The sequence below is a fragment of the Podarcis muralis genome, chromosome 13 (genome assembly GCF_964188315.1).
Source record: "Podarcis muralis chromosome 13, rPodMur119.hap1.1, whole genome shotgun sequence".
Lineage (NCBI taxonomy): Eukaryota > Metazoa > Chordata > Lepidosauria > Squamata > Lacertidae > Podarcis > Podarcis muralis.
The window spans coordinates 36,842,307-36,854,466 of NC_135667.1; the positions used below are offsets into that span (position 1 = coordinate 36,842,307).

At 45.1% G+C, this 12,160-nt stretch overlaps 1 protein-coding gene across 3 annotated transcripts in view; it reads left to right on the forward strand.

Annotated features, from left to right (window-relative positions):
* The window catches only part of PLXDC1 (plexin domain containing 1), a 74,319-nt gene extending 62,786 nt beyond the window's left edge, over positions 1 to 11,533 (forward strand). For 2 of the 3 annotated variants that reach the window (XM_028702854.2, XM_028702857.2), the window contains exons 11-14: positions 266 to 404; positions 4,113 to 4,145; positions 5,231 to 5,391; positions 7,219 to 11,533. In XM_028702854.2, the coding sequence (XP_028558687.2) occupies positions 266 to 404; positions 4,113 to 4,145; positions 5,231 to 5,391; positions 7,219 to 7,329 (444 nt within the window). In that variant the 3' untranslated portion in view covers positions 7,330 to 11,533. The remainder of the gene's footprint in view (positions 1 to 265; positions 405 to 4,112; positions 4,146 to 5,230; positions 5,392 to 7,218) is intronic. The other variant, XM_077917386.1, reaches the window with a different exon arrangement.
* The last annotated feature ends 627 nt before the right edge of the window (positions 11,534 to 12,160 follow it).

Genomic DNA, 12,160 nt, shown 5'->3' on the forward strand with positions numbered 1-12,160 from the left:
CCGAGGGTTGGTTGGTTGTTTTTTTGTTGAGCTTTTTGCTGAGCTATTGTGCAAGAATACCCCTCCGTAAACAGCAGTGTTGTAATGTGGCAACACTGAGGAAGCATTGCAGAATAACTAATAAAATTGAAAGATGTGCGTATGGGGCCAGTATAAATAAGTCTGCCACTAATGCACTATGATTGCGTCAATGGCATGTGGCAAATTATATCCACAAAGAAGCACCACCACCACCGGAATGACTGGTTCGGACTTGTCGTTTTAGTTAGAAGAGAAGACCTGTGCCGACTTTGAAGACGACGAACATTACTACTCAACACCTCCCAGCGACAGTCCCTTCACAACACTCAGAGAAGACGTCACCACTTCTTCTTCCCACTATGTCGACAGCCTAACTACAGAAGGTACCAGCCAGGGTCAAATGGGAAAGGGAGGCATCAGGAGGATGTCCCCCCTGTGTTTCCTAAACTTGGGTCTCCAGCTGTTTCCGAACTACAATTCCCATCATCCCTAGCTAGCAAGACCAGTGGTCAGGGATGATGGGAACTGTAGTCTGAAAACAACTGGAGACCAAGTTTGGGAAACCCTACTGTAGATTATTGTGTATTCTCTCAGATCCATGAACAAGGTTAGTTAATTTTCAGCACCTTGAGAAACCAAATTTGCTTGAGGTGAGCGGTCATAGCTGAACTAATCAGTTAGAAATTGATCTAGGCTTTTCACACAGTTATGAATTAGAATTGCATCAGCTATACATGTGCAAACATGGTTTGAAAGACCCATTGCGCTGAATGTCTAAATTTAACATTTGGATGAGTGGAAAAAGACTGACAGAAAAGTGTGGTCTTCTTGCTCCAAGCCCTCATTCTAGGTTGGCTGGAGGCATTGCTTCCAGAGAGAGACCAGAGACCTTTCGTTTTTGAAATTAACTTGTGGAGATCAGTGTGTCATGGTGACAGCTTAAAACAGAACATCACCCCAGACTAATTAAGTTTCCTCCAGTGTGAGAAATTATGTCATATTCCCCAGGATCTTGTGCATAATATGCCTAGGTTAGCATCAAAACCACTATTCCCCTCTGTGGTTAGCAGCAGGTACCAGTTCAATTTTGCTGTTTAATAGTCCCTGTCGCAAGCTGCTAATTAAAATAAATAGAAAAGAACATTAGCAGTTGCCCTTCAGCACTGAAGGAAGGAGAGGAAAGAATTCTTTTGTGACTGAGTTGACTTTGAGAAGAGCTAATAAAATATGAGGGAAGAGCCACGCTGATGGTTTCCAGTTGACTTTTTGATTCCGGGCAGGGAAATAGTTTTATTTTTATTTTTATAACAGCGTATTAAAGCATGAGGTTAATTTCTTAGCTTGGTTTGAGACAAAACAAACGTGCACACAACAGCCATCACCATGGTACTGGGCCTCAAGTCTTCCTGGGACTCTTACCCTCTGAAAAGGCACTCGTGAGGTTATCAAAAAAAGCTGATAACATATGTATGTATGATGGTGTGAGACTGATAAAATGATGAAACTTGTACGCTTATAATAGGAATGTTTTTCTGGTGGTGAAATTGAAACATGAAATAAATCTAGGCCAGCTGCGAAGACATCATAGAAGCTTTCTTTCAATTTTTATCTTTTATCCTTACAGTCCAGCTCCTTGGAGCCAGCTAATGGAGATGATATTTATGAATGTGGCTGACATCCTAGTTATTTGGATGCCATTTGTGCCTTCCCCTCTTGCCTATAAAAGCAGAGCCCAAATAATTTCTTCCAGGGGGTGCTGTTAAGTGACAAGAGGAGAGAAGATGTTTCCTTCTTTCTTACTCATTCCTTCCAAAGAAGCTGAGCAGTGGTAAAACAGGAGAGAGAGTTATGTCCTTGCTCAAATGACCTCTCCAAGTAAACGCTTCATGCTTTTCTGAATAAGCTGTGTAAGCAGACAAGTGGATGAGCAGATGGTCTCGCTTGAAATCCTGTCTTCCCAAGCATATGAGAGAGAGAGAGAGAGTTTGGTTTTATAAAAAGTATTATTCTTTGGAATTAGTATTATTCTTTGGAATAATACTAATCTTTTATAACATGCAGATAGTGCTAATTCCATACAGTGGTACCTCGGGCTGCATATGCTTCAGGTTACAGACTCCGCTAACCCAGAAATATTACCTCGGGTTAAGAACTTTGCTTCAGGATGAAAACAGAAATTGTGCTCTGGCGGTGCGGCGGCAGCAGGAGACCCCATTAGCTAAAGTGGTGCTTCAGGTTAAGAACAGTTTCAGGTTAAGAACGGACCTCCAGAACGAATTAAGTACTTAAGCACTGTATAGGGATATAAAGGTAAAGGTTAAGGGACCCCTGACCATTAGGTCCAGTCGTGGCCGACTCTGGGGTTGTGGCGCTCATCTTGCTTTATTGGCCAAGGGAGCCAGTGTACAGCTTCTGGGTCATGTGGCCAGCATGACTAAGCCGCTTCTGGTGAACCAGAGCAGCGCACGGAAATGCCATTTACCTTCCCGCCGGAGCGGTACCTATTTATTTACTTGCACTTTGATATGCTTTCGAATTGCTAGGTTGGCAGGAGCAGGGACCGAGCAACGGGAGCTCACCCTGTTGCGGGGATTCGAACCGCCAACCTTCTGATCAGCAAGCCCTTGGCTCTGTGGCTTAGACCACAGCGCCACCCGCGTCCCTTATATAGGGATATAAGAAAACGTTAAGTGTGGGGCCAGCCCTACCATTAGACAGAGTGAGATGACTGCCTCATGCAGCAGATGCTGGGATAGTAGCCCCCAGACTGTTTCTCCTGATTCTTCTGGCTATACCCTTCTGTTGGAGAGGACAGAGCTGTGCATATCATATGGCCTGGCCTACATCCCTGTAACTAGCCAACTGCTCTCAAGTGTGGTGAAGCATTCTTTCCTGTTGCTGGTATTGAAATAAGATTCAACCACCAGTCCAGTCAACTTCTGTATGTGAAAAGGTATATAGAGTTGGAAGGGACCACAACAACTATCTAGTCCAGGGGTCAGCAACCTTTTTCAGCCGTGGGCCGGTCCACTGCCCCTCAGACCTTGTGGTGGGCCGGACTATATTTTGGAAAAAATAATGAACGAATTCCTATGCCCCACAAATAACCCAGAGATGCATTTTAAATAAAAGGATACATTCTACTCATGTAAAAACATGCTGATTCCCGGACCGTCCGCGGGCCAGATTGAGAAGGTGATTGGGCCACATCTGGCCCCCGGGCCTTAGGTTGCCTACCCCTGATGTAGTCCAATCCTCTGCAATTCAGGAATATTTTGCCCAACACGTGACTGAGATTAAGAATCTCATGCTCTACCGACTGAGCTGTCCAGCTTCCTTTCCTTTTCATCCTGTTGCTGTTTAACATTTCAGCAACCCATAACACAGCAAATCTGCAATTAATGTGCAGAATATTTCTTTCTCTGTGGTTCTTTCTCCTCTCTAGGAACCAGCTCGACCCCGTTAACCCTTCATTTTCCAAATAGTATTGCCTTTATATCTGTTTCTTCCTCCACCTTTCCTAAATTGCAAGTTGATGTGGGGGATCATGATCCACAGTGCATCAAAGGATAAAGGATTATTTAACCCTCCCCCCCACACACACACCACAGCCTCCTCCACTATATTTCGTGAGTGAACACCTGGCTGCAATTGTCTGCAAGCAGAGTTGCTATTCCCTACCTGCATAAAGCAGAATAGCAACCACTGGATGCTCTTAAATGGATGCTTCCACATCTGGAAGCAACAAAGTTCCCCTTGCAATTTTTAACTATTCATTCATTCATTCATTCATTCATTCATTCATTCATTCACAAAACACATACACAGCATAACAGCAATAACAAGCAAAATATCGAGCAGTTAGATGGATGGAGCAATTAAATGCCACAATTAAAAAAAACCAAACCACAGTCCTCCACAGCCAGGCCTATAAGCCATTCATTAATTCAATACCACATTTAAACCATGATGTTTTTGGAAAGTACCTTGTTTTCAGGATTACCAGCCAGACTTAGGAATCTGAACTCCCCGAAAGACTTTGCCAAACCAGCCTATATCCTCTTTTCGTTATTGTTTTTGTTTTCTTATAGATGATACGAAGTTGAACCAAAATCCAGAAGACGGTAAGTGCCTAATTATTTCTTGGCCTAGAGGATATGCAAATGTGTGGGAATGTCCATGTTCTGGGGATGTGAGGTGTGCCCTGAACTGCTGTTTCACCTGGGATGACCATATGACTAAAGGTAAAGGTAAAGGACCCGTGGACGGTTACCGTATTTTTCGCCCTATAGGATGCACTTTCCCCCCTCCAAAAATGAAGGGGAAATGTGTGTGCATCCTATGGGGCGAATGCAGGCTTTTGCTGAAGCCTGGAGAGCGAGAGGGGTCAGTGCACACCGACCCCTCTCGCTCTCCAGGCTTCAGGAAGCTCTCCGCAAGCCGTGGGAGAGCTGTTTGACTTCACGCAGCTCTCCCACAGCTTGCAGAGAGCTGCCTGCACCCCAAAGCCTGGGGCGCGCTGAGCTCAGGGCCCCCCAGGTTTCGGGCTTCGCGCAGCTCTCCGCAAGCCGTGGGAGGGCTGCGCGAAGTCGCGCAGCTCTCCCACGGCTTGTGGATAGCAGCCTGTTCTGGGGGCTGGGGTCAGGGGAAGCTCGGGCTTCCCCCGCCACAGCCCCGCGCCGGGGGGGGGGGGAAATAATTGTTTTTTATTTATTTCCCCCAAAAAAAACTAGGTGCGCCCTATGGGCCAGTGAGCCCTATGGGGCGAAAAATACAATAAGTCCAGTCAAAGGCGACTATGGGGTTGCGGAGCTCATCTCGCTTTCAGGCCGAGGGAGCCGACGTTTGTCCGCAGACAGCTTTCTGGGTCATGTGGCAGAAGCGGCTTAGTTCGCCAGAAGCGGCTTAGTCATGCTGGCCACATGACCCGGAAGCTGTACGCCGGCCCCCTCGGCCAATAAAGCGAGATGAGCGCCGCAACCCCAGAGTCGGTCACGACTGGACCTAATGGTCAGAGGTCCCTTTACCTTTAAAGGCACTGTGGGTAATGGTACCCACAAATGGTGTACCTTTCAGCCTCTTTTTGATAACTGAACAAACAAAGCTCGCCTAGCTGATCCTTGTGGGTTGTTTTTTTTTCTTTTGTTGTGGCTGTATTGGAGTAATTTTCACATTATCCCCCCAACCCTTATGGAAACTTCCCCTGAAGGTTTGAGAGACGACTTCCCTGCAGAAAAAGTAGAATCCCAGCTCCATACAGGAACCATTGTTGGAATTGTGCTGGCAGTCCTGCTCATAGCAGCCATTATTCTTGCTGGGATCTACATCAGAAGCAACCCTACATCCCACGCTGCTTTGTTCTTCATTAAGGTGAGTTTGACAGCGTAGCAAGGCCCATTGAGGCTTGCTTCCAGGTGAGTGGGTGTTAGATTGCTACCCAAGAGCCACTTCTCTCTCAACACTCGAGAGGTTTGCCAGTAAAATAAAATTGTGACCCAAATCCGCCTCTTGATCCCTAGCCAAGTGTTTTCCCTGCTGCAGAGTGCAATTCTCCCTGGAGATAATCAATTTGAAAAATGGTTGGGCATTGAGAAAGAAAATGACAAACCTTTAGGTTCACATCTCCTCGATCTTCTCTCCAGGCTGGTCTTCACCCGTTCCCTCCCTCTTTGGCAGCATCTTAATTTAATATGTTACTCCAAATAGCATCAGAATTCTCGCCCCCATGATGTTTTGAAAATAAAAGTTTTGAGCACCAGATTCAGTACTTGCTGAATACTGCTTCACAGTTTTCTTTGTCCTATATTTTCCGCGTTCCATTTGGGGTCCTCAGCAGCAGTTCTGATGCTCTGAAGTGTACCTAAGGCCCTATACCTGAGCAATCTTTGCAGGTGCTATTCAAGAAGAAGACACTAAAATATAGAATATAAAATGGTGATGGCTTTACCTTTGAGGCTGTAATTTTCATGATATTACTTCTGCAAATATATTTATGCATCTGGCAGAATTAGAAAGGGGGAGGGGGAAGGAACTCTCCCAAATAAGCACAGTATTTCTACAAAATGAATAACACTTACCTCCGGATAATCACTGCAATCCAGAGCCCTTTATGCAGTTTGATATGCACACAAGGAGCTTCTTTTTTCTTTTCTTTTTTCAAGCAGAGGGGACAGTTCTCTGCAGGGCCTATGCATGCTACCATGTCCTTCCTTTTGATCTGTCTGGAGATCAGGAAGCTGCCTTATACCTGGCCAACCTATTTCTCCATCCAGCCCCGAACCGGTTGGCAGAGGCTTTTCTAGGGTCTCTGGTCGAAGTCCTTCTCATCACCTGCTTACCCAATCTGTAAATGCAAAAGATTGAACCTGGGACTTTCTGTATGCAAAAGCATAAGTTTTGCCACTGAACTGTGGGCCTCATCTTTAGGAAGGACAGCTCTGTGCACAACAACTCATGCACATATCAGAAATCACTAGATCGGTTTCCCCAACCTGGGGTCCTCTATGTCAGGAACGTGGCCCCCCAGAGCGCAGGGGAAGAACTAGACTCAGAAATTGAACTAAGTGAACCAGAGATTGACTCTGCAGATGAGACCTGGCTGAAAGAGTCGAGGAAGGGCAGCTCGACCCCCTTTCCCAGGGAAGACTCTGTTAGCTCTCAAGAAGAGGGAGAGTTGGAAGACAGCCAGAGCATTGCTAGGCAATCAGCAGATAAGCAGAGGTCTGAGTCTGTGTTGAGTGGAAGTGGGGAGGGGGCAGGCCAGTCCTCTCAGTCCTCATTCTAGGTGACTGCATAAGATCAGAGGGCAACGGAAGGGCAAGAGGAGAAAGGCGGGAGTTTGCCATCCTTCCTGCTGTGGGAGGGGCGAAATTTCAGACTGACCAACTATCGTAAATGCGAGCAGGCGAGAAGCCGTGCTCTGGATATGTCTTTTTGTAAATAAACGTACCTAAAACTGCCGGAGAGTCATTACTTCTTATCATGGCTTGATAGACTGCCAGAGGTCATTACACTCCAGATGTTTTGGACTGTATCTCCCATCATCCCTGATTGCTGGCTACTCTTGGTGGGGACTGATGGGAACTGGGGTCCAGAAACACTCAACTTTAGGAAGGCTGATGTAAAGTATGTATGTGTGCAAATCGTGACAGCCAACCCTTTTCACATACTGACGCCCTTCTTTTCTTCACGCCACAGCAGAGACCGCACCAGTGGCCTGCCATGAAATTCAGAAACCACTCGATGTACACCGAAGTGGAGCCATCTGGCCACGAGAAGGAGGGTTTCGTCGAAGCGGATCAATGCTGAAGAATGCGTCTTCTTCTTCTTTTAATTGCTCTCACACCTTTATAACGTCACCTCCCGTTTCCTGTTTGTTTCACGATGAGCACAACTGAAGAAATAGCAAAAAGGGGAAAGTAAACACCTAAAGAGCCCCCCAAAAAAGAATTGAAATGGATACAGGAGGACCCAAAAGGCATGCAGGTTTGGCTTGTGGCTCTGGGTGGTTTAGCGGGGAAAGTTACAATGGAGTCGAAGCTTTTATTGCAGAGAAGCCCACTTCATATTGGTTGTTTTCAGGTGTAGCCATCCACGGCTGATTTCAGTGCCAGGGAAAAGAAGTCTAAGTCTGCACTCTTCCTGCTTTTCTCAGGCAGCTGAGCCATATAGAAAAGAAGATGCTTTTTTTGCTTCTGTGTGTTATGGAGGGTATTACACATAATTTTTTTAAGCCCCCAAACGGTGAGAAAGCAAATACATTAAACTGTCCAAAGAAAGGTTAGGGTAGGGGGAAATCTAGGCTTCTGGTGGGAGAGATTGAAGTTTGCCTTCTGAATAAACCCTTGAGAGATGCTTACGGATTATAGTTAGCATGGAACAAGTTGGTCTGACTCAAATATCTCAGTGTCATTGCAGCACTTACTGGATGCAGTGCCTGACATTTGTGGCTTGTGGGGAGCTTAATCTGGGCCTGAAATGCCACCTTCATATTTATCGGTAATGGCGGTATAAATTTGAGCCACGAGAAAGAAAGCATTAATTAAGGAGGCCTTGCAATTGACAGTAATCACCCCATCCAGAGGATAAAATACGTATCAAACTTGGCCTCAGACCCTGAAAACAATAATATGGTTTGTCTTATTTCTGCTGTGAATTACCAACTCCACCTCACAATTGGCTATATGACTTAGCTTCCCTTTTCTGGATTTTTTTAAAGAGCGCGTTCTAGTCATTGGTTTCATTAGTACTTTATGAATGAGAAGGAGAAAGGTCTACCTTATCTCAATGAAGGGAACGGAGGGAATTAAAGCAGATTCTCTCTGTCTGTCTGATCCTACTAACAATCAGATTTTAGTTAGGAATCAAGACCTGGTCTTTTTCAAGGGAGTCTCGTGGCACATATAGAGATTATTTTTTCTTGGAAACGGTGACGTTCCTGTTCTGTCCTCTTTATCTTGTATGATGGTTACCCCATATGTTTTCCCAGTGGGTTCGGGTGATAAAATGTACTTGTAAAATTCTGGTACACATTCCTGAAAGTGCTGCTACTGGACAATCCCCCCCCCCCCCAATCTAATTTGGATACAACACTATGTGATGCGAGGCATGGTTGCCAGTCCCAGATTTTCCCACTAGCTCCAGCTCCCTCCCAGGGGGAAAAAAATCCACATTTAAAATCAGACTGTAACAAGTATTTTGATGTTGAAGCTATTGCGAGCATATCTGTATGGCCACAAGAGAAATATGTGCCTGAGCAAATTTTGCACATATCCTAAGGGCTAGCTCACCTGTTACGGCAATACAGGGAGACCGCGATGACCCACACTTCTTATCCCATTTCTTCAGGTGATATTTTGAGGACAAGCGATGCGACTCCATCACATTCTGTGTTTGCTGCTCTCCCGGCATATATCGACTGCCCTGTGCAGGGAGGCGGGAAAGTACTGGCAGCATGTTGACACTCACTGCATGATACGCCTGCTTTAAAGTTACCGGGAAACTCAGGGAAGAGACGTGTGTCGGTAAACTGCCCTGCAGAAGGTAACAAGGAGTTTGGCTTTGAGAGTTCAAAGGAGGCTTCTCCAACCTTCCAGGTGTGCTGGGTCAGACCTCGCATCAATCCCAGGCAGCACAGCTGGGGCTGATAGGAGGCAGCGTCCCAAACATCTAGAGGGCGAAAGCTGGTTTAGAACAAAAACGTTGTACTTTGCCATTTCTGCATATGGTCTGGGGTAAAATAAAATAAAAATAAAAACAGGCACAAAGAGCACCACAGCAGCCGGGCTGCCTTGGTTGGAGAAAGAGAGAAAAAGCACCGAGAGGAATTATTATTATTATTATTATTATTATTATTATTATTATTATTATTATTACTGGACATGTCTCCTAAACTTATGCATCTATGGGTGTTGTTGCTTCATTCCGTATCCAGGCTGAGCCTATCTGTCCCAGGGGTTTCCTCAGGAGCTAATTATCTAATGTATAGTACGTAACTGATTTTGTATAATTCTATAACCGTGTAGAGATATAGATGCAGGCAGAGTATAAATGGGGCTATTACCAGGGTCGTGGCGTTTTCTCCCTGACCTGACTTTTTATTTTAATTCTAAGAAAAGTAAAAACGCATGCATAAGATGCAACACAGTCCCGCAATGCATCCCAGTGAAACTTTTTCAGGACAGTATGTGCCATATTTTTCACTCTAGAAGACGCACCAGACCACAAGATCCACCTAGTTTTTGGAGGAGAAAAACAAGGAAAAAAATATTCTGAATCTCAGAAGCCAGAACAGCAAGAGGGATCGCTGCGCAGGGAAAGCAGCAATCCCTCTTGCTGTCCTGGCTTCTGGGATAGCTGCGCAGCCTGCATTCGCTCCATAAGACGGACACACCTTTCCCCTTACTTTTTAGGAGGGAAAAAGTGAGTCTTATAGAGCAAAAAATACGGTATATGCTAGCCTATTTATCACAACCACTGGTGTGCTGTATGGAGAGTGGGGTGGCGGCGAAGAAGAGATCCCTGAAAGAAACAAACAGGATCTTATATTTGTTCACCAAACACTATTATGCAAAAGGTGGACCACAGTCATAAAGGCTTCTTCCGGACGTGGACAGTTTTTAGTAGCAGACAACCACTGCTGTTCTGTTTCGAGCTGTAAGTGGAATGGCATTGTGCTTTCAGAGCCAGGACTTCTCAAACTCTGTAGTCAAGAGAGCAGGCCCCTTTCCCTTTTCTCAGCCTCAGATATGTGAGTGTGTGCATATTCACCAGGACCATTGCGGCCACGTACAGATTGCCAGCTTAAAACTACAGCTGGGTCTTTCTTTTCCTCAATTCAGATCAAAGCTGGTTTGGAGCGAAACAGATCAAAATGCAGTAAGTCATAAGAAATGGCAGGATTGATGCAGGATAGGATACGGATTGCGGATAATGTCTTGTGTAGTACACCACTTCCCAAACAATGGAAGCAGAGTAAATGAGAGAGTGTGTACACAGTCTGTGGGTGAGGGAAGGATTAAATAAACCCTTCTCCTTTCACGACATTCCTGGTCATGATTCCCTCCCCTGCTGCAATTTAGGGCAAGAAGAAGAAAAAGTGATAAGGGTTGATTTCAAGAAAGTAGAAACAGACCATATTGAAGAAAACAGCTGAAGCCATCTATACAGACCATAGTTGGCCAGAATAGCGGTGTGACAAGCTATGTACACCTGGGGAAATTGTGCAACTGTTCCACCGAATTTTAAAAAGTTGGGTTTTCTGAGCTCTGAGTGGGGAAAGGAAGCTGAACATGAGAGGTGGTTGTTTAGTTGGTTCATAGTGTTGTACAGATGCCCTGTAAAAGGCAGTGAAGAAAGTGTAGCTTTTTCGCAGATATAATTCCCAGTGTTGAAATAGCCAAAGAGTAGGGGGAAAGGCTTTAATAAAGAGAAGCACAACTTGAGATGTAGTTCTTCCACTCTCCAATATAGACATGCTTTCATAGGAGTTTTAACAAGGCATTTCCAGAGCATTTCAGTACTGCATTAGAACTATAAAAACCAGACACTGTGTGTCCTGGGCTGACATTTCAGGTCTCAATGCTAGCCTGAAAATCACTGCTGTCTCCATGTACCTGTTGGAAGTTCATGGCTGGGTAAAGAATCTACATGTGGAATTGCAGGTTTTAGATGTGTTGACCACATCTAATTCTGTAAAATAAAATAAAAACCATGCAAGCGCTTCCTGTAAGTCAAATGACCCATTCAGTTCATGTCCACAGCAAATAAGATCTGAGCACCAAATTCATTATCTCTCATAACAATGCAAAGCCTTTCTTTTCTTTCTTGTATACTTGAATTTACAACATAATTCAATGTTGAGGAGCGTGGGGTGGAAAAGCTTGTGGCAAGATGTTTGGTACGGATTGTCTGCATGGAATGCAGTGTTGATACTAATATATAATATAAAATATTAATTGTACCTTTGGGAATTGCTTTGGTTTTCAGAATAAAAAAAGAGCAAAGATCATGACTGATGTGTGTTAAATTGAAGAATTTTCATTGTTAAGATTCGCCCATATGGTGGTTTTTAAAAGCAAAACGATACATGTATCCAGTGCACACCTGATCACCATGGTCCACTTTGGAGAGTGATTTCTAAGTTAATTCCTTGTCTCACCCATCACCTGCCTGCTGCAATGCTCAAATTACAGGGGAACAGAAGGGACCCAGCCTCTCGAACTTTTTGTTTGTTGTTGTTGACAGCCCCCTTAGCTCCCATTTTTGGAAGCCTATAAAGGGGAGGCTGTAATTAAGCTAAAATGTAGTTTCAGCGGGTGGCGCTATGAGTTAAACCACAGAGCCTAGGACTTGCCGATCAGAAGGTCGGCAGTTCGAATCCCCACTACGGGGTGAGCTCCTGTGGGAAGGTAGATGGCGTTTCCGTGTGCTGCTCTGGTTCACCAGAAGTAGCTTAGTCATGCTGGCCACATGACCCGGAAGCTGTACGCCGGCTCCCTCAGCTAATAAAGTGAGATGAGCGCCACAACCCCAGAGTCGGTCACGACTGGACCTAATGGTCAGGGGTCCCTTTACCTTTTACATTCTCTCTCACACACCACCTTCTGTGGCAACTGTTAGTGCAGCCCTAGCCATGCAA